The 25,428-nt window shown below is 53.5% G+C and overlaps 1 protein-coding gene across 9 annotated transcripts in view; it reads left to right on the top strand.

Annotated features, from left to right (window-relative positions):
* CASZ1 (castor zinc finger 1) overlaps nt 1–25,428 on the top strand; it is a 280,840-nt gene that overhangs the window by 186,241 nt on the left and 69,171 nt on the right. For 2 of the 9 annotated variants that reach the window (XM_057431519.1, XM_057431589.1), the window contains exon 1: nt 5,947–6,086. The exons of 6 other annotated variants lie outside the window; for them this stretch is intronic. In XM_057431519.1, coding sequence (XP_057287502.1) covers nt 6,038–6,086 — 49 coding nt within the window. In that variant the 5' untranslated portion in view covers nt 5,947–6,037. Of the gene's footprint in view, nt 1–5,946; nt 6,087–25,428 lie in introns of those variants that run through there. One more of the 9 variants, XM_057431561.1, reaches the window with a different exon arrangement.

Consider the following 25,428-nt stretch of genomic DNA (forward strand, 5'->3'; position numbering starts at 1 on the left):
CTCCCCATTTGCCTGCTTGGTTTGGTTGTCGAATAAAGAGCAGTTTAGGGATGGGCTTGCCTGCTTGGTGCCTCTGTGAACTCGGAGAGTTCCCTGTGCTATCAGGGAAGGGTGATTACGTCCCCCTCCTCTGGAACATCCCACATGTTTGCTGAAGTAGTGCTTCAAGCTAAATCAGTTTGCTGAGGGCTCCAGCTTCCCTTAATTCAGTGTCAGGACCGGGCTTGCATGGCTATTATTCAAGAAGCTTTATCAGAAGCACAAAGCTAGCATCTGCCCTCCTGCTTCCCTCTGGGCATCACCAGCTCTCCTGCCCTGGGTTTGGCACACGGAGACTCGAGGGACTGCCTCGCCGAGCCCATTTGCAGGCAGAACTCGTTTCAGCTCCTCGAGAGTCTCGGCTCTTCCACTGGCTGTGGGAGCATGGTGGTGGCTTGGATCACGGGCAGAGCAGCGCAGAGGTGCGAGAACCAGCTAGAGCTGAGGAGCTGGGGTGGGAGAAGGGAGCAGAGATGCGGCTGAGATTGCTGGCCTCTCCCCTTTCCTCTTTCAACCCAAGTGAGTTGTAATTAAAGCTGGATTTTAGGTTTTAATCTCAGTTGGTGTCCGAGCTCTTTCCCTCAGAGGTAGCCACCTTCTTCCCTCGGCCTGGTTCATGTCCCTCCATAATCACTTCTCTGGTGAAGCCTGCCCAGACGCAAGCTCACATGGGCGCTGATGGGAGGAGAAGGGTATTTTTCAAGGTTTCTGCTAGGTTTTTTTTCTTCTGAAATACAAGGATGTGCAATTTTTTTAGTTTCAATTTAGCATTGGAGAATTTTATAATTTAGTAATTAAAATCTCTGATAGGCTTTAGAAATTGCAGCTAATTGAATTTAATGGGAAGATGATTTTCAATTTTATTTGATTACCCGGACCCCTGGCATTGGTATTTATGGGAAAAAAATGGGAAATGTGCTGTGTGGGCTAAGATGGCATAATTGAATTAGGGCTAATCGGATTTCTTCGTCATGAATTTCACTATAATTTTCCTATAATTTTCCATTAGATATCTAGTTTACAAATATTCACAAAGAAATGAAGCTCTTTCGGAATGGAGATTGCTGGCTAACAGGATTACAGGGACGAGAGCTCGGCACTGCCAGCCCGGGCTCCTGCAGTAATGCAATCGCTGCGTCTGCCTCACACTTACCACCCGCCGCTGCTCCCGCACCCCCCGGCCCGCTGCCAGGCCTTCCTCTGGGAGCTTTGCTGCCTTTTCACCGTGGTGTCCGTGTGCCACTCCGGTGCACACGTACCCCCGTGCAGGGACACACGTGTCCCCGCCGGTGCGGGCCGTGTCACTTGCGTGCGCGCTCACAGATCCCTGTGTCAGCACCGGCGGTGCTCACGCTGCCTCGATGCTGTGCTGCGCGTGCTGCATCATCGGCAGCTCTCTGCGTGCACTAGTCCCTCTGCATCAGGCAGGAGGGGACACTTTGCTGTCCCTTCCTAGTGCTCTACTGTAACATCCCTGAGGAGGGGGCACAGTCGGTTCCCACTAAATGCAGTCCAGGGTCTCCTCTCTCTGCTCTTGCTGCCCATTTCTTACCTCCTCCGACATCTCACTTCCCTGCTGTCACTTCTCATGACTGCGTGTCCATCCTGCCTGATCCATCAGGGACAGTCCCGAACATCCCTCTGTACCCATCTCATGGAAGCAGGGCTAACACAGCCTCTGCCTGTCATGGGGCAGGTAGAGCAGAGCAATAATGTGCCAGGCTCCCTCTGCCTTCCCTCCTTTCTGCCTCTTGCTCCTGCCCAAGCCAGGTCAAATCCAGAGTGTATTTATGGTGACCATCCCTGCTCCACAGCCTCAGATTCCTGTAAAATCCAGCCTGTCTCTGCTCATCCCCTGTCTGCTGCTTGCTGGGCTGCACGTTCAAAGCCTTTCCCCATATGCTGGTGTCCCAGACCAGTTCAGGACATGGTTGCTGGGGGAGCAAGTCATTACCGTGGGCAGTAGGTAGGGTAGCAGCTCCTCTCTACCCAGAACCACTTGCCATCTCCATAGCATCAGGCCTTCCACATATGTGCAGAGCAGGACAGTCTCTGGTGACAATCCAGTCCAGGCAGCATCCTATAGTGTGCTGCAGCAGCCCCACGCAGGACCTCCCGTGTGTGTACACATAGGTGTGAACATGAACATGTGTGTGTGTGCATATGGCATGTGCTCAGGTTTTCTTTGCTTCCAAGCGTGTCTGTGCAGGAACACAAGCTGGCTTGCAGCTCCTCTAGACAGAATCACCTCTGTTTTGTGCTGGCCCTGTGCTCTCAGGGATGGGTCTTGCCCAGCCTGGGACCTGCCTTTGGGCAGTGGTTTCCCGGTGCCTCCAGAAGCCATCCCAGTGCCTGGTGTGCCAAACTGGGGCTCAGGGGCTCCGTGGGGAAGCTCTGGGCTGGCTCAGGGTGGCACTTGGTGCTTTTGCAAGCAAAGCTCCTGCTCTTCAGTGCCAGGCACCTTCCCACTTGGATGCAGTGCCTGGGCAGGACGATGCCCTTGCCTCCTTGCCCTGAAATCCCCAGGCTGCAGTTTTAATCGCTGTAGTAAATTGTAACTAATTGTTAGTGCATTCAAACCCTTGCCACTCCTTCCCCCTAAGTCTTCTGGGCCCCTGTGGAACACGAGGACATGCAGTGTACGGTCAGTGCGTGTGGCCCGCTCCTGGTACAGTCATTCCCTTTGGGCAGTGGTCAAGAGATGAGCAGCGTTTGGCTTCTACCTCAGTGCCTGGAAAAGCAGCAGCCACATGGTGGGGAGCTGGTGTCAACCTCTTTGGGTAAGGCCAAGGAGCAGTAAATGGGAGAAGTGATCCTGGCAGAGCCCCACCCGGCACACGGAGCCTCGGCACAGCGCTTTGGCAACGCTTTCTGGGTGCCATGTGCCAATAATGTGATTGAAACTGAACTGAGAAGGAAGGAGGGAAAGAGAAGGAAAGGGGAAGAAAGCAGGGATTGTCTGCTCCTGCCGCCCAGGCCCCGAGGCCTGCGGGCGCCTCCCTTGACGAAACAGAAATCAAACAAAATTACAGAAATAGGGCAAGAGCATTTGCCTAATAGACTCCCCGAGCAGGAGCGGGAGCGGGAGCAGGAGGAGGAGCGGGAGCAGGAGCACGGCACTGCCAGATCTCCAACCAGCAATCTGGGAGCCCACATGAATCCAGAGCACGGCCCCAGGCCCCCGGGGTCAGCTCCAGCGAAGGAGGGAGAAACTGCCAAGAACATGGGCTGAGCCTAAAAAACAAAGGTAGAAGAGACACAGAAAGGGGATGTCCCACATATCAGCATGAGTCACCCCCTGCTCAGCCCTGGCACACTGTCTGCGGGGAAAGCATTAAACTGTAATAATAATAATAAATTAATCATCCTTCCCCCTCCCATTGCACTTTTCATCTGAGGATCTCTGAGCACCTGGCAAACATTAATTACCAAGAGCTCCTCATGCCCCTGGGAGGGTGGGAAGGGACAAGGAGGGATCTCTTCACCTGCCACAGAAGGGCAGCTGTGGTTGGAAAGGATGGGGTGGCTCTTGCCATGGCACATAACATGTTTGGAGCAGGGTGAGGGGTGCCACTTGCCCTCCAGTGTGCCTCAGGGGTGCAGGAGACACTTGATGCCGTGGTATGGTTGGTCAGAGCGGCTTTTCCTCAGAGAGGATCCCTGGAGGGATGGGGGAAGAAGGGGCGATGCTGCCCTAACGGTGGGTACAAGGATCCGAAAGGAGCAGCGAGCTCCACAGCCTCCAAGAGAGGAAAGAACAAACTTTTCTTGGGTAAGAGGCAAAGGAGGGAGTATGGGGAAATAAAACCCGATCCTGTGACTGGAGATGGCTGAGATAGGAAATCAGGCCTTGCGTCAGCTGCAGGGCGTGGGCTTCACCTGAAAAAACACCTTGGCAAGTCGTTCCTGCAGGGAGGAGTGGGAGGGACAGTGGGAAGTCTGCGGAGGGGATCCTCCGGGTGTGTTTGGGTTGTGTGTGTGGGTTCATGTGTGTCATGGCGGATGGGTATGTGTGGATTTGAATGCGAGCGAGCACACAGTATCATTTTCTTTGCCGGGGTGCATATGCATGTTGCGTGTGCGTGCTGGGATGGGAGGGGTGGGGAGCATTTGTATAGTGATGTGTGAACGTGCTCAGCTCCCTGCATGTAGAAGAACAGGTATGTTTAGAGGGGCTGTGTATGTGCAGTGACACATCCATGTTACAGTGTGTGTGCTCCTCATAAGGAGTCAGGAATACAGTGAGCACAACTCCCACTGCTTAAATACTAAGTTCATAGAAGTGAAAAAGGAGAAATCCGGGTGACGTGAGATGTGGTGAACTAGTGGGACCTGTCAGCAACCTCACACCTGGAAGGAAGTGTTGGGTCCAAACTGAGCTATTGCAAAGGCAGAGACGAACCAGCACAAACATTTCTGGTGCTGCCCACTGCTTCCAGGGTGGGATATTACCTGGCATGTGCTGCAGAACCTGACTTGGGTGTAAGGACCAGTGCAGGCACTGGTGAGGACTGTGGGTGATGTTGCCTGGGCTGGCATCTGTGCTGGCACCGAACAAACCGCAGCCAGGCAGGATGGGGTGATAGTGCTGGTGGGAGCCACTGCATGGTTAGAAACCAGGGGGAGATGCTGATAACATTTTGTCCATCTCTTAAAGCCTGAGTGCTCAGGTGGGATGGTGAGCTCCATGCTGGGGAGCATGACTTGGCTGGGACTCTGCTGTCCCCACCCTGCTTCCAGGCTCAGAGGTCCCCATGTGGTTCCATGTCACCAGACTGTGTAGATTTTGGCCAGAATACTCATGGTTTTCCCAAATGATCCCCTTTCCTCTCCCTTCTCCCTGCCCTCTGGCCTGGTGTGCTGCTTCTGTGGGTTTACAACCTTGCTGAGGTGATGCGTTGCAGTTGCAGTGTGGGGTCTCTGGGCTCAGGACACTCTCTGGGTGCAGCGTGTCCTGGTGTGTGGAGCCAAACAGACCTGGGCTCCTTCCAGCCCTGTGACTAACCTGTCCGGCCACTTCTGGCGAGTCACTTCCCTCGCTACTGCCTCAGTTTCCCCATCCGTGTAGTGGGGTAATGATGCTGGCCTCCTTTGAAAAGCACATTAAGTTCTGCTTATAAAAAGGATTTAAGGGCTGGTGAGTTCATGGACTGTTCCCCAGCCCCAGTGAGGAGCCCTGGCTCTGCCAAAATCCACGGAGCCAAGCGTGGTGTATTCACAAAAACAGCCTACAACCTGCTCAAAATACCTATTTAATCAGGTAAATAATCTGCTCGTTTGTTTTAAAGAAAGAGGCTTATATCTGTGTTTACCCAACACGCCTCTTAGAACCTCCCTCGCATTCTTTGCTACTTAGAAAAATAAAGCAACAAAAAATGAGGAAATTCGCTGCAAAAGAAAAAAAAAAAACAAAACCCAAACCACCCCTCCCGTGGGCCGCCTTCCTGCGGGGCATTGGGCAAGATGCTCTAACGCCGGCATTGTGACACCCACCGGCCACCTCGGGGCCGGGCCCCAGCGCTGCCGCCCCGACACCAGCGGCGATGGGCATCCCATCGTGTGACGGCTGTGCCCGGGGCAGCCCGCACGGTCCCTGTCTAAGCCCGAGGGCTGCGGGTCCTACCGGACCCCCCCCCGCACCCCCGCGTTGGCTCCGTCCCCGCTCGCTCCCGGGGCTCGTGTGTCCCGCAGCGCCCGCCCGTTGCGCGGCGATGGGAGCGGGGCTGCGCGGCCCCGGTGCGGGGCTTCCCCGCGTTCCATCTCCGCCCCGCCCGGGCCGTGCCCGCCGCAGGTGACCCCGGCCCCGGCCCCGCACCTGCCCCGGCCCCGGCTGGAGGCGTGTCCCGCCGCCAGTGCCCGCCCCCCGCGGCGGCCGGCGCCCGCCCCCGGCCCCGCTGCCAAAGTGACTCGGGGAGGACCGGCACGGCAATGACATCAGTGCTTTAAACAACTTGTTATTCGGGAGCAATCAGCTGCAATTAGGTATTAATTAAGTATTATGAAAGTTGATTATTTAAGTGAATTCGGCTTTCGTCTCTCCGACTATGGTAAGTACAGCACAATTGTCCTTTTCCTGCCCCACAACCCCCTCCGCTCGCCGGAGCCCCCGCTCCGTGCCGGTGCCCCTGGTGCGGAGCGGAGCGCTCCATGCCCCGCCGCGCCTCCCGTCCCATCGCGTCTGTTCCCTCCGCCGCCGCCGCGGGGCCGGGCGCTGCGGGCAGCTTCACCGGGAGCCGGTGCCCGGAGCCGCCGCACCGAAACTTTTCCCGGCGCCGAGGCGGGTGCGGGGCCGGGGCCGGCCGGGCGCGGGGCGGCCCCAGGTGGTGCCGGGGCCCGCAGCCTCTTTCGCTTTTCTTTCACTTGTTAGACGGAAGTTGGCTTCCTCCGCTCCGCTGCCGCGGCCCCGGCCCCGCGGAGCCGAGGTGAGCCGGGGGCTCCGCTCCGCCGGGTCCTGCCGGGGCGAGGCGGGAGAGGATGCGGAGGGGAAGTTTATGAGGGTTTTGAAATGATTCTGCGTTTATATTTGTTGTGAGTTGTGTGGGTTGTTTTCTCTTTCATTTCTATCCCCTTCCGAGCCCTGGCGTCTCTCTGGTAAAGGTTGCTTGTCAGGTTCCTGCGCTGTCTAAATGAAAAGGAATTTAATTTATTTGGGACAAGGCAGTGTCAGATGAAGAGGCTGCTTATTACATTTAATGAGTATTGTGTGCTTTTTTGCTCCAACCTGGGCATATCTGGGATGGGTTTGTTTTTGTCCTTCCATGTGAGGTATAGGAGAGCTCCCCCCACCCCTTCACATCTCGCAGGGAGGAGGAACGGCGGCCAGGCTGGGGCAATGTTTTGGTTTTAGATTACAGGCCCCGCTTCTGGGGCTGGGTGTGTGTTAGGTGGTAGCTTTTTGTGGTGCATCCGCTGGGTTTTGCTGGGGTATCGGGATGGGGAGAAAGGGTTGGGCTAACCTGGGTGTGGTGGTGGTGGTGGTGGTGGACAGGGCTCCATCGGGCTGGGGTGTGATGTGCTGGTGGGTTTTCAAGCCCTTGGCCAGGTTACATTTGACAGAGTGAATTTGGAGTTTGGTTGGAATCCCTTGGGCTGTGTTCCCGTACTCTTTGGGACCCTTCCCACCACTTTGGGCCTGTACCTGCTAATACAACCATACCTGCTCCTCCAAAATGGTGTGAACCATTCTCTCCCATTTAAAACCTAAATGGCAGTGATAGGCCCGACAGGCCTGCGCTGGCGAGCTGCCATGGTCCAGCTAATTACTGCCGGAGCCAATGTGTACGTGTGTGTGTGTGTGTGTGTGTTGGTGTTTTTAATAAGGACTAAGGTGGTAATAAACTGGTTGATGATTGACTGGGCCTGAACTATGTACTCTGATGCTGTGATTGAGAGGACCATTTTGTTGCCGTTTATTCCCTTTATTTATTTATTTCTATCACTGATCCCAGGAACTGAGCAGCTCTCGGGATCCAGCCATGGGCATGTGGCTGCCTCCCTTCTGGATCAAGGAGCTGGGAGGCTGCGTGGGCAGCCCAGGAGTTAAGGATGTGGTGAAACTGCAGGAGGGCAAATGCTTTAATGAGTAATAAACAGTGATTTACCCCCGATCTCCATCTCCAGCAGCAGTGATGAGATTTGCAGGCAGCTGCCTCTGCCCCTGCTGGCCTGAGCCCTGCCCACCCATCGCACTCCTTGGAAAGGGCCTGCAAAACCAGCACCTTCCCCTTCCTTCTTGGAAGTGTCATGGGTGCTCAGGCTTTCTGCATGTTTCAGTGCTCCTGTATGGGAACCTGGGGCCGCAGTAAGCCATGGAAATGAGGATCTGGGAGATCTGTTTAAGTCAGCATTACGGTCTGTGTGTGGGTGAACCCGTCTTGTCATGATCTGGAGGCAAAGACCTGCCCCATAATCACCACCTCGAACCCTTATCTCCTTGGGCCAGCTTATCTCCCTCAGTCGCTGGCTCTTGAATCCTCTCCAGGCCCTCGGGCTGAGCCTCCCTGGAGGCAGTGCCCGAGGGCTGCTTGCTGAGCTGCCAGCTGGCACCAGCAGCTCCAGAGGGGTTTCTTTCCCAGAGGGACTTGGTATGTGGGGTCTGAGGCTGCTCTTGCCGAGGGCTTTCTCAGCTCAGTCAGTCCTTGCGTGGACCTTCTAGGGCCAGAATCTGTTTGTAGTGGTAAAGGGTTGGAAAGAATTCATGGACTGAGTCCATCTGCACAGGATCGTGGCAAGATGTTCCCTGCATGTGACTCTCTGCAAGTCTGGTTGTAAATATCTTGAGTGACTGGGCACCTGTCACTTCCTTTGGGAAACTGTTCCCCAACCTAATTATCCTTGGTATGAGATTACAGGAACTGCTTTCGGAATGGGGACCAAGAAACCTATGGTCAATGAGTGGAGAAACGCCTCGTTTTCCACTCATAGGGTCATTTGGTGTCTGTTTTGTCAAATCACTGTTGTTGTTTGGAACATCCCATGGATAGGAACACCTTCTCTGGGCTGGTGCCAACTCTCTTTTCTTCTGACAGTACAGCTTTCTGGAGAGACATTGGCTCAGTCAGTGTTGGTACTGTTCCTGTGCTGAGCTCATGGTCTGCAGAAGGTTCATAGATGGTTCATTTGGGTGTTCAGGTCACTTTCTAACAGTCCTATGAGATATGTTGGGTGGAAAGCATTCAAGTGCTTAAACCTACGTAGTGAAGACTCTTCCTTGGGAGAAGGTTTTACCAGGGCAGGGATTAACCTTCTCATCATGGTGTTAAGCAGGGCCCACATACTGCTTGAAGAGCATGCTTCAAAGCTGGTTGGAGTCCGTAGGAGTGTTTCTGCTGCTTTGGCACTGTAGAGAGATAACTCACAAGAAAGACCAGAAAACTGATTCCTGAGATAAGAAACTTCTGTTTCCCTGCCTACATCTTCTCTTATTCTTTCTAAACCCGGTCTGGCTCCTGAAGAGTGGGGTCTGCAGGTGCTGCACCCTTCCACTGTGCAACACAAGTGCCTGAGAGGAGTAGAGGCTGGTTTAGGACAGATACCTCAGCTGGAAGGGATCAAATATTTAATATGTAGCTTCCGTGTCATCGGTTTCTCTTTCTGTTTTCCTGGACTATTTATGCTTCCACCTGGAGTCCTCCTTGCTGCTATCGGAAAGGACTGTCTGAGCTTGGAATTTATATACGGGCTTTTCCTCCACAGCCTCCTCTGTCCCATGTCTCACCAGAGCTGCCAGCGCTCTTGGCTGCCCTCACAGCCAGAGCCTTTGTGGTCACTTGGACATCAGATCATCCCCCCAGGCTGCTGTGTAGCCTTCAATTTAGGTTTCCCTCTGAAAAGTTGGTTGAAAGTGTCTGGAAAGTAATGAAAAGTGCTGTGGGAGGTGCAGACAAGCAGTGCCGGTGCCGCATCTCCCACCTCCACCTGCGCTCCTTCCTTCCCTCCCTCGCAGGGTTTGGAAGGATGCGGCCGTTCCCAGGGTTTGGAGAGCTCAGGTGCCACCCAGGGCTCAGCTCCCACAAGTGCTGACAGCGCAGGGGCCACGCTGGGCTTTGGGAGAACCAACGTCCTCAGCTGCACTTCGCAGAGCAAAGAGGGGGCAGAGGAGGCTTGGCTGGGAGCAGGGGAGGGGCAGAACCTCCAGCCAAGAGTCCCACGCGGCCCTGTCTCCTCCCCTCCGGTTCAACGCGGACTGGATCAATTTGGACGTCTTCAGCAATAAAAAATGCCGATGTCGTCCTAATTCACCAGGCCCCGAGATGACAGCAAATTTACATTTTTTAATTAAACTAGCAGCCAGTTTTTATGAGAGGGGGCTGGGTTATGCAAATCAAATGGTTGTGTACGAAAGATTAGGAGAGTTTGGGAATAAATTCCACAAATGCTAATAAAAAAAAAAAAAAAGGAAAGAAAATGAGAGGGGGGAGTGAGAGGGACATTGTTCCATTAGCCCCTTTTAGACTGATTTCCCTAGGGAGAAAGCAATGGGGGGTGAGAGATGGAGGCAGCTTTCAGAGACAGGTAAAATCCATTTTGAGGATTGAGAGCCCCTTGGACCAGGACCTTGTTGCTCCCTGTTTCCTCTCCCAGGGCTTGCAGGGAAGACAGAGGCAGACACCACTGGCAAAGGAAAACTTGCTGGCTCCTTATCCCCATTCCTGCTTGAGCAGTGATTGCACAGGCTGGAGCACCAGCTGGGTGTCTGCAGCCTGGTTGAGGATGTAGAGGGTGCACAGTGCTGAGCTGTCAGAGGAGTCGTGATGGTCTTGCAGGAGGGTGGACATTGCAGGGGGAAAGAATAGTACCTGGGTGGGCAAAGCCCAGGCTCTGGCCACAAGTGATTATTGAGGGGGTTCCACTGAGCTGCTCTGGATGGGGACCCTCTTGGGGCTGACAGATGGGACATGGAGCAGGGCTGGTCGCTGGGATCTGTACCCTGGGGCATCCCCCTCTTTTTTGGGCAGCTTTTGCTTTGCTCCCTGGCAGGAGATTGCTGGTTACACAGAGTAATACTCACCATGGGTACAGGGCTGGGCTTCATTCCACATAGGCCCAGGCTTTGTCTGCAGAGCAGAGTGTGTTTTGGAGAGGGATGATGATGCTCTTCCCTCCCCCAGCCTGAGGACCCCCTTGTTGCCCATCCATGGGGCTGAGTCCAGCTGTTACCTTCCCTTCCCAGTGTGTTAACCTGGCATCATTCTTCTCCCCATTCTCAGGAGACCTCCCATCTTTCTTCATGTGATGATTCCAGAAAACAGAGCAGTTTGTCAAGCCTTTTTGAGAACAAACAGTTACAGTAAACCAAAACCATGCACTTCATTCACGTGAAATATGTTCTTGTTTAAGTTTCCCAAAGAATTCCAAGTTCTCATGGCGTTCGGGAGTTAGGTGTGGTGGCCAGGTACCGAAGCAGTTGTTTGCTTTGCCATGGAGAAACACAACCAGAAAATTTCTGGAGGCTGGGAGACTGCTTAAAGCTTCCAGTCCTAAGGCAGTTTCATGCTCAGAATAAAAGCTGAACAACCCAAGTAGGTTGGCAAGAGCGAGCGAGGGGTGGAGAGGAGGAGATACAAGGAAAAAAGGATGGGAAGACTCAAGTCACCGGGTGCACTTCAGTGCAATCCCTTGAGGATTTGGGTGCCTCACTAGGGAATTTTGCCACCCATTCCTGGTTTTGGGGTGTGAAGTGATGATTCACCTTCGTGCACATGTTTTCCTTTGGAGAAGGTGACATTTTAGCTGAGCCTCTTGTGAAATCAGTAAAAACACGGAGCTCCGGCGGAGCGTTTCTGGAGGTGTTCCCCACACCCAACACCTACGTCCCCGTCGCCCTGTCCCGCACGTGCACGTCTGCCCCAGACAGTCGCCCACCTCCCGGACACTCACGTGCCCTGTGTTGGTGTTGGCCTGAACTTGGTGTTCTCCAAGCTGCTCTCTCAAGACATCGCCTTCCCCTGCGCTCGGGTTCTGCGTGCTTGCGTCATTGTGGTGATGAGTGGATCTTTGTTAGCAGCAAGAGAAGTTCAGTATGGTCCATGCCCCTGTGTTAGGTGTCCCCGTGTGTCCCCCGCTGTTCCTCCTGCCAGGAATGATGGCCTGGGTGGCAGGGTTGGTCCACAGGCAGGTAGGCAGTTGTATAGGGGATTTTTGTAATATGAGTTTCTGAGCTGAACTAGGGCCAGGTTCAGCCTAAATCTAACAAAGAGGGCTCCAGAACAGGTCTTTGAGATGTGGCAGAGTCTGAGGATTTGGTGTGGGATGAATAACTCCTAATCTATAAAGTGGGCATAATCATACTCCCCTGTGCAGCCCAGAGCCAGGGCTGGGCGCTTCAGTGATGGAGATAAGGGAATGAGGCCTGGCTGCTGTCCATGATGGGTGCGGGGTCGGGCAGGAGCGCTCCTCCCTCCAGCCGGGGTGTGGAGCTGGGTGTGGGAGAGCCCAGCCAGCTCCCACTTCCCGGGAGCTCCTGACCCATGGCACCCTCCATATCCAGCTGCAGCACCCATAGGTCCAGGGTGGGATGCTGTGGACCCTCTAGAGGGGTTCTCCAGGACCTGGGCAAGGGGTGCTTTGTGTAGTGGTACCATGGTGTGAGCCCCTCTCCTGAGAGTTGCTGGGAGGAAGAAGCAGGAACTTTCAGCTTCCATACATGGGAAACTGTCAAAAGCCAGGTAGCAACACCAGCTTTTGTCTGGTATTTCCAGAAAAACCCGGCGGGACCTGGCATCCCAGGGCATAATTTATTATGGAAAAATAAAATAATAAAGTCCCAATCCCTTTGAGGCCTGAGTCATAGAAGCATCTTCTCATTAAAGCAGCTCCACCTCTCCGCATGGTGTTTGCCAGCACCTTGCCTGGATGAATCCACTCCCCGAGCCGGCTTGCCCAGAGCAGCCCTCCTCCTCCTCCTGCTCCTCCTCCTCCTCTCTGCCTGTGCACCCCTCTCCTCCAGCACCCCTTCCCCTATCTGGAGCAACACAAGCAGTTCCACTTGTCAAGCCAACTTCTCCCTTCTTCAGGCCAGGGGGTTGTTTTGTTGCCGTGTTTTGTAGACAAATGTCTTCATCTCTTCACCCACCTTCCACCCCCTGTGCTATCAAGTTCCCTGGGCACGGCCCTGGCTCCCACATCCCCTTCTCCCGGCCAGCCACGTGGTGTGGAGGTGTGTGTGTGGTATCTTTCCATGGCTTGAAGCTCTCTTCCAAGTGGCCCTCTGCAAACAGGGGAAGGAGAGGAAGCTGCTGCTGAAGTAATTACCATCTGCATGTCCCGAAGGCAGGCAGCAGATGTTAGCAGAGGAGGACCGCATTGGAAGAGGGTGAGGGAACAGAGGCTGGGGAGAGAGGGTCTGATTTTTCCTCTTGATTGCATATGGGTATTTGTAACAGAAGCTGGGTAGGACAAGAATCACAGTTTTGCAAAGTAGAGCCATGCACTTGGAAACTTTGCGAGGAAGCTCCTTTGCTGGCTCTCGCTGTGTTTTCAGTCATTCACTCCTGCTTTTCTCAGCCTTTTTCTATGCTGCACTATTTAACTTTCCTTGCTAAATAGCTTTCCTTTATATCCTCCTTCCTTTCCTTATTCCCACAGACCCGCCATTCTTTGTCACTCTCCTGGACTTCCCATTCTGCCTTTGATTCTGCCTCGGTTTTCCTTTCCTTTCCTCCCCCCCTTTCCACCTCCCTTCCATTATCTTGCTCTCTTTATTTTTCATTTTCCCATTTGTCTGTGGGCTGATATTCAGATGAACGCACTTCTTCCACTTAAAGGAGGTCATGAATATTAGGATTTTTCCATCAAACAATGAAATATGGCTCAAATTACGGTAAAGAATAGGGCCCTTTTCATAAACCACCTGCTGGTTCTTTTGAAAGCAAGCACAACCACTCGCCTGCGTGCTTCAAGCAGTTGTCTCTCATCTCCACCTCGCCAAGCTTTGCCATTCCAATTCCTCCTTCTGAATTTGTTGCTCTTGGTGGAGTGAGTCTGCTCTTCCCAGGCTGCCAGCACCCAGCGAGTCTGGGTTTGAACAGGTTGGGGCAGGATGGTGATTCTGGCAGGATCCTCACTACTTTGAATGATGGTTTGCGATTGTGTTTTATTTGATTGCGGTGTGCTTGTTTGGAGGTTTTAGTTTTGTTTTCAACAGCATTTTGGTGTGAAGCTCATTACCTCTCAGCTTGGCTGCAAGGGGGATCCTGTGTTCAGATGGAGATGCACAGGCACCCACCTTCTCCTTGTCTTGCTGGTGTGGACCAACCCCGTCCCCTCATCATGAGGTGTCTGGCTCAGGCTTGGACACCAGCCCAGGGCTCTGGTTATACCCTGAAGGCCGTGCGTGCACTGAGGCTGAGCTGAGCTCTCGTTCCAAACTGATCTGTCAGGGCTGATTGTAGTTCACTGCTGAGGCTGGGGTGGAATTTGTCTGGCTCTTCCCAGCGAGGTGAGGGCCATCCTGCAGCACCCCAAGAAAGAAGCTAGAATATATCTATGCTGGAGGTGAGACCCTGAGCCAGGCAGGTCCCCTTCCTGCCGTCTCTTTCCTCCCAGCTACATGGCTTTGGAGAAGGAGCTTTGAGAGCAGCGGCTGCAGACACCCTTCTGCTGAACCTCGGGAAGCCAGGGGTGTGCTCCATGATGTCCCATGTTGCCTGTGGTCCTGGCTCTGCCCTGCTGGTAGCCCGTTAGTGAGGATGAGGAAGGCCGTGGAGCTTTGCCCTATGGGCCTGGAGAGCACAGGCAGAAGGGTCTGTGCATTCCCTTGGGAGCTGCCATGAGGCACGTGTGGGCAATGCCAGAGACGGGGACAACAGAGGACACCAACTTGTCTCAGACTTGTGTTTTCAGTCCAGCCTATTTATAATCCTCATAGTTGCTATTTTTTCCCCAGTTGCATGGCTGTGTCCTGTCCTCGCTATCTTCCATCTTCCCTGAGCGAACCTCGCTGTTTTCCACATGCCTGTCCCGAAGGCACACAGCATCATCCCTCTGGGGCAGGCACCGCTCTTCTCCAAGGAGGCATCTCTCGGTGGTGCCCTGCTTCCAGGCGCGTGTCCCAGCCCTCTCCCACCCGGCCCCATGTTTCCCCGGGCACACACTGCATGCGCAGCCTGGGCTGTGTGAGCACTGAGTTTGTTTTGCCAGGGTGACCTGTTTAATCATCTCATTTTCTGGTGGCCGTTTATTCCTCGTTTCCACGGTTACAGCCCCATTAAGAGGAGAAGCAATAAGGCAGCGAGTCAAACAGGTAATAAAAACATTAAAGCCATGTGCGCGCTGGGAGGGAGCAGCAGCACTCACTGAGATGAGACGGGCCCTGCCAGGGAGCCTGAGCACACTGTGGGACCACCCTGTTCAATTCCCAACCTTAGAAGGGGCCTCACTGCCCACACAGCATCCCACAGCATCCCACCCTGCTCCCTTGGAGCGTGCTGCCACTTGGGACAGGGTCACTGCTGCCAGTGTGCATTTCCCATTGCTGTGCTGTCAGTGCAGAGTTGAGAGTAGCCAAAAGCACTTGAAATCAGAGTAGTTTTTTGCAGCTGTATTTTATTCCAACTGTATTTTAAGTCTCTGGCAAAACTTGTGGGGTTTCTGCTTCGTTACTGTGATGCTGGTGGACCCAAGCATTGCTCTGATCTGGGTACTGCTACTCTGAGAGAGTGCAGCTCCTATAGTACTAACTGTTCCAAATACGACTGTATTTACGGCTAGCTACCTAAACCTGGAACATCATGACAGTGGTTTAAGGCTTTCCTAGGTGGAGTATCTGTTTATGGAAGGGCGTATTTCTGCAACCTCCAGGAGAAGGTCAGGCTCCATGGAAACAGGATAGCTGGATCTGTGCTCCCTGGGCTGCCAGCAGGCGACTGTGAGGTGGGAGCTGTTCAACCAGGAGGATGATCCTTATGTCCATAGCTAGAAATGCAGGGAATGCTGTGGAGAGCAGCACAGCTGGGAGTTACCTCTCCTGCTGGGAGGAATCCCCAGATTCCTATTCTTCCATTGAGAGCTCATAAAACGAAGGTAGGAACTCCTCTGGAGTGAGGAGCAGGCAAAGGGCCTTGCTGTGTACAGAATAAGGGGGTGCTTTCAGAGCAGCTCACTTTCCTCCAGGCAGTGTTCCTCAGGGGGCTTGGTAGGTGAGAGCCCTTTGTTACTATATGCTTGTTGTCCCAAACTTGACTTTGTCAGCAAGGAATTCGTGGCCTGTCTCCCTTGGGAAATTGCGGGCTGGGTTTACTCTTGGGCATAAAACCATGACCTGACTACAAAAGCCAGCAGAGTTACTTTTCCTTCTCATTTCCCAGTGCCCATGGAGGCACTGGATCTCAGATGAAGGGGTGTTAGGGAGCAAATTGATGTTTTTAATACCTGTCTTTCATGTGAGGACCAGTGGCTGTCTCTGATAGTCAAATGGAGATTGAAATAGGAATCTCTGGACACCGGCAAGCCTGAGGTTTGGATTTTCAGTCACGCTGCATTGGCCAGATTCTGTTTCTTTGGGGTTGGAGGATTATCAAAATTGCCACCTCTGAGCAGTGAGGAAGGAAGAGCTCTCTGGAGAATACAGACCTGGTGAGGCTGCTCTTTGTTCCAGCCAGTCTGTAGGACTGGTCTGGGAGGAGCTGACTTGGTACTTCAGGGTGAAAACGATTCTCCAGGACCCACTCCAGCCTCTCTCCATGCTGATACAAAAGGCCCCATCCATTCCTGGGAACGGGAAGAGGGGTTTGACCTCCTTCGGGTGATCTCTGGCCCGCTGTGTATTACCCAGGGTAGCTACAAACCCTGATGCTTTATTCAAGCTGCTTATAAGTAATGGGCTTAGGCAAAACAAGCAAAGTGCGTAGATGAAAACTCCTCTGCTCCAGGTGGGTTTGAGCTGCTGGTCGCTGTCGTAAAGGAGCTGATGCCCAGGGGGTGGAAGGGTTCTGGGCTTTGAATGAGGATGAGTTTCACTGTGGATGAAGAGACAAGGTTGAATGTCTCCCTTATATAGATTGCCCTCCCAGCAGAACAACAATATTCAGAAGAACAAACAAGAAGAGAGAGCTAGAAACTAATCAGGGCAATGGAGTAAGCTAAATCCAAAAGTGTTCCACCTGCAGCTTTCTCTGTGCAATATTCTACCCCGTTACAGCCCCACTTTGGGGCTCTTTTTATGTATTTCTGGCATTGTTTTGGCCTTCCTAGTTTCTCTCCTCCTGACTCTATCAGAAAGCTTGTTTGTGGCGAGCATCTGTGAAAGGACCTGGCTTGCTGAGTAAATGTTCAACGTGGAAATGAGCCGCATGACCTTGAGGGGGGGGGAAGAGGGAGGGAAGCTGAGAGAAATTCATAAAAAGCTGAAAAAGAAAAGAACAAGGAGGAGGGAGGGGAGAGGAGGAAAAGATAAAAGGCCCAGCCAGGCTAGATGAAGTCACACAGGAGAGGAATAGTCTTTCTTGTTACAGAACGTGGACGTGTAGGGTTAGACATCTCACAGGGGCCTGATTCTCAGCTGTGCTGAGCAGTGACACTTGGAAAAATAGGCCCATTTAAGGTGACTCAAGTTGGGCAACAAAAGTCAGTAGTCACTTTAGATCATCCTGGCCTGTGTTCAGAAGGGTGAATTCTGTCCTTGGCGAAAGGCCCAAGGGAGAGTTCTGTGTACTGTTCCCGTTCCCAGAATAGGACCTGGGGTGGCTCCTGCACCTCGTGCTGGTCCTTTGGGGCAGAAACCACTGTTCCCCAAGAGGGCTGAGACTCTGCCTGCACCCCCTGACAGGGGATAGCGGTCGCTGCATTGCAGCCGGGTTGTTCTTTGGTGTGGAAACAGGGCCTGGATTGACCCGTGGAGTCTGGGGGGGGGATGTGGGTGTCTGGGAGAGGAGCTGGATGGAGTGAAAGCCGCTGTGCTCAGTGCAAGGGTGGTGAGGAGCAGCAGTGCAGGTTTCCCCAGCACCCACAGGGTCTCTCTGGTGTGTGAGATGGAGATGTAGATACTTGCTTTTGGAAACTAGCAAGGATCTCGATCAGAAAACACCACGAAGGCACTGTTCTGAGGGAAACACACAGGGAAGTTTGGGTAGGATCATGCTGCCATTGCTACCAGAGACCAAGATGTGAAGTCCAAGAGTTTGGGTTTCCCAAACTGGCTGGTTTGTGCTTGAAGGTTTTTACTTCGGTCCCACAGCTAGTCCTGGGTGATCTAGACTGGATGTTAAAAAGGTTTTACAGGGATTGGAGGGAGATGAGCACCAAGTTTCTGCAGGTCTGTGCTTTTTTCTGTATGGGATGTTCTTCTTGCGGGTTCGTAGTGTTGTGATGACACCAGCACCGGGAAGCCCCTTGGTCCTGCAGCTGAAGCCATCAGCTCTCTGCTGCCCATCCATGAATCACAGGAGGGATCTGGGCATCCGGAGATCTGCTGGAGCAGAAACCTTTGTGCTGGTCACCAGGCAGCCGACGGCTTCTGCTGGTTTTCTGTTGTTTGAATGCATGAAAAAGGGTCAGAGGCATTTAGGATCCCCTTTCAGCCGTGTGATTGCTTCAGCTCCCCAGATTCTCTTCATTTCCAACAGGGAAGTCTGACTTCACTGGCATCAGCACTTCAAACCCGCTGCACACTGACAGAAGCATTTCAGAGTGTGGGGCAAGGGCTGTGCTGAGCCTTCACTTGTGTTTAAACAGAGGTGATTGCCATTCTTTGCTTAAAGCAAAAGAGCTGCACTAATGATCTTTGCATACACATCTTTACATTTTCCTTCCTTGGGGGGGGGGGGGATGATGAGTTCTTTCTGTAAGCCTGGACATTGCAGGATTAGGTTTTCATGGCTCGCATGGGAGAGCCCTGCGGTACGAAGGAGAGCAGGGTTTGATTTCTTTCCCCTTGGAGTGTGTGAAATAGTGGGGAGAAGTCTTGTTGGGAGATGACCTCAAAATAATTCCTGTAGCAGTGCAGCGTGATGTCAGACAGCCAGCATGCAGCTGGGTGGAAGTGCAGACAGCGGGGCACGAGTGCCTGACACAGGGGAAAACCGGCATAAATACAAGCCATGCGTCCAAGGCTTTGGGAGGAACTAGAGTAAAGTCACCAGTGCAGATGCCAGGGCAAGGAACTGTAACTGTACATTTAATAGCTTTGGATGTTTGCTTTTATGTGACAGTTGCTGTTCAGGCAAACAGATTGGAGAATTCCAGACTTGCATGGATTTCAGGGGTTTTATTTCTGTGTGTTCGGCACAGGACATGAGTGGGACGGGAGCACAGAGGGGGGTAAAGCAGCAGGAGGAGGGGCCCGGTGCCCTGCTCCTCCCTGCCCGTGCACCCTGGTTCACCCATGTGTGTTCACTGAGCTGAGCCTTCCCCTCTCCCTCCTGCCTCCTGTCTCTGCCTTGAAGCAATTCAGCCCCCAGACTCTGCTCCCCACCGCTCCTCGCATTGTCCCGCGCTCCCAGGAGCATCCTCTGTCCCATTCCCATGTCTGCACATCCTCTGCCTCCCCAGCGATGGACAATGGTGCCTGTCACTATCCTGCTTGGTTAGGGAGCTCTGCAGCCCCTGTGCTGAAAGCCCCGTCTGGAAAGCAAGGGGCTGTGTCCCATGTTCCTGCCTGTCCTGGAGTGCCCTGCCTGGTTCCGGGCTCAGCTGAAGCTGTCCAGAGAGAACAGGGAGGCAGAGACATGTTTTCCCAGTTTATTCTCCAAAAGGAAAGCCTGCAAGGGGTGAGGGGCAGGCTCCTCGCAGCGAAGGTGTTAACAAATAGCAGGTGATTAAACATGACAAGCAGTGACATTTCTGTGTGGGGTTCTCAGTACCAGCAATGCCAAGAATGAAGCTATAAACCCTGACATTTTGTGTTATGCACTGAGGTTTTTAATAGACATCTTTCCCTCCCTCCCCCCTGTTTATTTCTTTTATTCCCTTTTTCCTCCGCTCTTTCTCCCTTTCCCTCTCCTCTCTCTTGCTGACCCTCACCCTGCACCATCCCAAATGCCCCCCACCTCCTCTTCCCATCCCTCCCTCCTTGCCCTTATCTTTGCTCCCTTGCTTTACCAGACCCATTTGTGTGATGGCCTTCACTTTTCCTTTTGTTCCTCTCTTCCTCCCTATTTTCTTGTTACACTTTTCCAAGCGTTTCGTGGCGTCATTCCCCCCTTCCTTTACTTTTTCTCTTCCTCCTCTTAACTCCGGTCTCTGCCATATGCACACACGCTCGCAGTCTTTCTCACACATCCTCACTCCCACACTTTATTGCACACACACCACCACTTCCAGCACACTTCCCTGCTCTCCCCCACACGCTCCCGCTCTCTCCTGCGCCGTCTCTCACATGCGCTCGCACTTGCTCTTTTCTTTCTGTGCTTTCCTTCTCTTGCTCTTCTTTGTCTTTGTTACTCCCTTCTGCTGTCATCCTCCCTCTTGTCTGTTCTTTTCCACTCTCTCCCCTTCTCCCTCCCTTGCCTTTCTCTTTTTGGGGCCTGATGTAATACCCTAACCATGGGCAGCCAGGCCAGTTGCTTGTCAGGGAGCAGGTGTCCCACCCCTGAGTGATGTTTTTGTTAATAACACTTTTGCCCTGACTCAGAAGCCGGCGTTTTGGAGATGGGCTGTTGGGGTTTTTTTAAGGCCAGGAGCTGAGGAGGCTGTGCTTTTGGGAACAGTTGCTGGGTTTGTACCAAAAGGACTGCAACAGTTGTTCTGCTGAGCGAGAAACGTTGGAACAACTGCAGATTCCCTCTCTCTCTCTCCATATCTATCCAAAGGGCATTTGGAGGTGACAACCAGTGCACCGGCCCCCTTGCAGCCAGCTCTCATTGGAGCCAGCAGGCTGCTGCTGGCTCTTGGCTTTAGGGACGGGGCACTCGTGCCACCTTACTTGGCCTTCTGTATGAGAAAAGAACTTTCCTTTCCCTTTGTATCTTCTCCTGATGGGGTTTGGGCACCAAATTAGCAAGGTGGGTGACCAGATCATTCAAACACAGCATAGAGCATTCAAACACAGAGCTCTCCTCCATATCACCAAGTCACCTCATCTCCAAGGCTCCATAGTAATGGCCCAGCTGCACGATCTGAACATAAGAAAGTGGTCTCCAGACACAGAAACACACAAGGGTTTGGTGGCAGTCACCTCCTCCCCAGTGCATGGCCTGCCTGGCTCACTGTGTGTAACCATGGAGAGGCCAGGGGCAGTGAGTGATGCTTCCCACCCAGCAGCATGCAGTGGTGTGGGCTGGCCCGTCAGAGCCTGTCTGCTCTGCTGAATCAGCCTGGCTGTCAGCGCCAGGGTCTGAACCCTCCCCATCTGGCTGGCCCCGGCGACAGTCACATTGCGAAAGCCATCATGAAACGTTGCCTGGGGACTTGAGGTATCTCCAGAGGCTCTTTGAGCTGCACTGGGATTCCTTCTCATCCAGCTGCGGGAGTCTCTGCCTCTCGCCAGGTCCCTGGGGAGGGTCCATAGGGAGCTCCTGGAGGATTACCACGCACACACAGTCTGTGCTGGCCACATCTGTACTGGGAGCATCCAGGCCAGGCGAGAGGCTCTCATGGGTGGGCAGTGAGCACAGAGGCTGGAGCAGCTCCCATGTGCAGGAGGTCACTGGGGCCGCAGTGTAAAGGGCTCAGCAGGTATTTGAAATGAGTCCAACCTAAACCGCAGCTTCAGTCCCAGGATTTGCTCTTCCTTGACTCTGCAGTCACTCTGAAAATCAAAACACTTCCCCTCAAGACCCCGCCTGCCCATAAAAGTGCCTCTCCCTCCCTGCCCGCCCAGGTCTTATTGATCAAGCACCACAGACGGTGGCTGCAGCTTCAGTTGCCAAGTAGGGCAGATCAATAGAGACGTGCTATGGGATTTTTGGCAGCTGGGACATCCATTTGTCCCTCCTCCCCTCCCACCATCCCTCCAGGAACCAGCCAGCATCACAGTGAAAGCAGGTGGAGCAAAGCCCTGTCTTTTCCTCTCACTTTGTCCTTCGTGTCCTGCACTGCACAGCCTGAGTGTCCTCCCCCATGCTCGCTCCATGAGCCCCTCTCTGCTGTTACCGATGGCCAAGTTCACCCTTTGGTACACTGCGGCGATCCCGTGGGTCATTCCAGCATCCCCAAGAGCAGGATTTGGCCTTTATTGTTCACCGTCTTTTTATTTAACAAAGGCTTCTTCCCTGCCTGGATCCCAAGTAACTTCCCCCTGCCCTTCTCCCTGCTGCTATACTTCCACAGATGGGGAAGACAAGGCACGGTGACTGGAAGTGACTTCCTCAAGGCCAGACTGGGATTCAGAGCCAGAGTTGGGGTTAGGAACCATGTTTTTGGCTGTCCTTTGCCAGTGCTTAGCCCCTTGGCCGTGGACCCAGGACAGTGCTGCTTCCCACAGGAGGCTTTCCATGGTGCCCCATCTGTGTCGGTCCAAAAGCTGTGGGCTTTTATGAACCAGGGAACGAGAGGCAGTGGGGAGTTATGCAGGCAGCTTCCCTGCTCCATCACATCATGAGAGAATGCTTAGCTCCTGTAAGATGTCCTTAACCCCTGCAAACCTTCAGCCTACCGAACCTCTGCTAGGTGCCGAGCGAGCACCACGCACAGTGAAGTTAATGAAATGAGTGTTTCGGGGAGGAGGGGGGGGTTGTAAGGAAGCTCTGAACTGCACCCTGGGGCCCTGGGTTTATTAATGGTGACCTGCCATTAAAGACTAAAGTGCTAACCTGGTCATATTTAGCAGCTTTCAATGGTATCCCAGTGGCCTCCGCCTGCAATATCAACTCCTGCCTTCCCCCCACAGCCCCGGGCCGGCAGGAGCTGACTCCAGAGTTTCTCTGCTAGGATGAGTCTGGTGGGCAGCACTAAGGAGTCTCTGCGCTGCTGCTGCTGCTGCTGCCAGACAGATTTCCACCCCCTCCTGCTGCTCCAAGCAGCTTCCCCCTCTTACTGCCAGGTCTTGCCAGGGAGCGCTTGGAAAAGAGGACCAAATCCTGGCATCTTCATGACTTCCTTTACTCAGACAGAGCCTGGGGGTCACTAGGAGAGGGAGACATGCCAGAGTGAAGCTTGCAGGATTTGGCCGTGAAGGGGAAAGCGTGCTCAGGCTCTGGAGAGTGCTTCCACAGAGCTCGCCGGGAAAGGGCTGGCAAATTATCCCTCTGAGGTGGCAGGTTGGGAAATGAGGCAGCAGCTCTGCCAGACCTGATTAAAACAGGACTTGAGGCTCACAGCTTCAGGTCAGAGCAGGAGGCTGCTCTCCCTGCCTCTGTCCCTCTTGCTTCTGTCCAAGAGGGGCTTGGAAAATCCAAGCACGGTGGGGGGAACGTCCCCTAAGGGACAAAGCAGTTGGATATTGCAGTGACGGGCACTTCAGAAAGATGCTGGGGGCTGCTGCTGGTCCAGGCAGGGTTCAGTGTTAGCAGAAGGAAAGAAAAGCTCCAGAGTCTCCTTGAAGCTAATTCTGCTCTTGATGCCTCCCCAGAAGCAAGATCCTGCTGTGCTCTGTGTGCCAAGTGAGATTATTGCCTTCCCTGATCACTTCTTCCTGGATTAAAAACTCAGCACATAGTTTGCTGTGTATTATTCCAGGATATGCACTAGAAGCTCCACGTGGTGCCGACCCTGGCAGAGGGATTGGGCATCTCCAAGTCAGGATGCTCAAGACAGGAGGTGGGGATGTGCCTGTCCCTTCAGACCTCTGTTTAGCTGGGGGTGAAGGCACAAAGAGCAAGGCCATAAGGGATTTTCCTCTCTCCAGCAAGCCCTGTAAGCCACAGATCCCTCATCCTCACACCCCTGCCCTCTGTGTGGGCACGTTTGTCAGTGTGGGCTTCAGGCCATTCCCCATCGGAGCCAGCGAGGGCAGGGGCCTTGTTCCAGCGCAGGGCTCCAGCCTCCCAGCAGGACGAGTGCCGGTTTGGCAGCCAGGCTGGGGGCAATCCTCGCTCTCTCGTTTGGCTCTGTGCCCCAGCTGATCCGAAGCCAGGGCTTGCTGTAATCCCTACATCCTGTTGCAGGTCCTTAATCAGCTGGAGCCAGCCTGGAAAAGAAACAACAAAACCCCAAACCCCAAACTGTTGTGGTTAAAGCTCCCCACACTGCGGGGTGGTGGGGAGGAGTGTGCATGCAGCATTCCCGGGCTCCAGATGGGAGGCTGGAAGGAAGAGGTGGGAGAGATTGAGCTGCTTTGATAGGGATGGACTCAGAGGAAAGGGCAAGTGTGTGTTTCTGATGGGGGTTCTCAGCAGGACCCACTCCTTGGTGTTCCCCTCCATGTAGGGTCTGGGTTTGAAGCACTGGTTCCTCCTGTTCTCCCTCCACCAGCACAGCCAGGGTTGTTCTCCTGTTCTCACTGGGCAGGCTTGGAAACTCTCTGGGTTGTTGTTGAGTTGTTTTTTTTCCTGTTTAATGCATAGAATAACACTGATGGGTCTGAACAGCTCCAGCCAGGCGACGAGGGGAAAGAATAACAAGCTCCTGAATGTCAGGCGAAATTATGGGCCATTGCTATTTAGGGTGAGTCTGGTGGATTTAGGGCCTCTCTGTTCTATTGTCCCAGCTGCTCTGAGCATTGGAGCAGGCGAGACACAAGTCGGGAATTTTATTGCAGAGCATGTGCAGGGGAAAGCTGGTTCGGAGCGCTTCCGGAGCTGAACAGCAGCCGTGGGGGAGAGGAGGGTAGTTTCTGTTGGAAAGTTGGTGAGATGTGGTACTGGGAGAAGGTGCAAGGCTGGAAGTGCTGGAGAAGTGTTCAAGGCCAGGTTGGATGGGGCTTGGAGCAACCTGGTCTGGCGGAAGGTGTCTAGTTGGGTGAGTTTTAAGGTCCTTTCCAACCGAGACCAGTCTGTGATTCTATGAGAAGTGGTCATGCAGCAGAGCAGAGAGCCCCTTTGCTTCCTGCTCCTTGTCAGGGCTCAGCTCATCAAACTCCCCGAGTCCATCAGGCTTGGTCTCCATCCACCAGACCTTGGCTGGTTGTCCTGCTGCTGCCCTCTTCCCTGGGCAGACCCTGCTGGTCCCCAGTCTGCATCTTGTGAGCCCACGTCTGCTCAGCCCCTCATCTTCTCACCTATCTCTGTGGAACATGCAGAGATGTAGTGTGTATGGAAGACAGTCCCTAAATGTGTGTGTTGAACCGGGATTAGGGGTTTTGGTGCCTTCTCTTGGATTGCTTTTGGCTGGTGCTGGTGATGTAACCAGGGCTGGCATCATGCTCATGGCCTGCCATGTACTGGGGGAAGGGCCCAGATGAACACTGTAAGGGAACACAGAAAGGATGAAGACACTGTTATAGAGCAGGATGGAGATGGGTTGTCCGTGGGAAAGCGAAGCCTGCACCCTGAGCAGGGTGTTTCCTGAGCTTCCAGATGTTGGCAAACACATTATGTCCCATGCCAGGGTGGGGAGGAGTTGCAGGGAGTAAGGAAGCCGTTCTTGCCTGGCTGTCTTCACAGGCGTTGAGGCTCAGCAGGGTGAATTCTTTGCTTCTTTGGGGCTCTTTTTATTTGACCGGATTAAAAAGCCTATTTGAGTTTCTTAAACCATTTAATCTAAAATCCCCAGGTAGATGCGCCATTGGATTCAGTTTTAAGCTTATAAACAAAATAGGTCTGTGTTTGTCTCCATTTTGTTCTGAAGCAGCAAGGGTTTGACCTGTCCTCCGTGGAGACCGGGGGGGTGCTTGGGCTTCTTGTGCTTATCATAAGCACGTCTGGAGCTTTCCGAAGAGCGGGAAGGTGCAGAGACCAGGGTGCCCCTGTGACCTTCCTGCAGCTCCAGGTTCAGTACCTACATGGGGTGCTGAGTGTACATGGAATCCCGTTGCTCTGAGGGTAGTGTGGGGAGATGAGAAAAGATGAAACCATAGGAAATTATGGGAAATAGGAGGGAACATGGTGCAGTGTGATCCACTGGAGCAGTCTGAGT

The sequence above is a fragment of the Pezoporus wallicus genome, unplaced genomic scaffold, assembly GCF_028554395.1.
Source record: "Pezoporus wallicus isolate ANWC-B61680 ecotype Strahan unplaced genomic scaffold, APGP_CSIRO_Pwel_v1 contig_8006, whole genome shotgun sequence".
NCBI lineage: Eukaryota > Metazoa > Chordata > Aves > Psittaciformes > Psittacidae > Pezoporus > Pezoporus wallicus.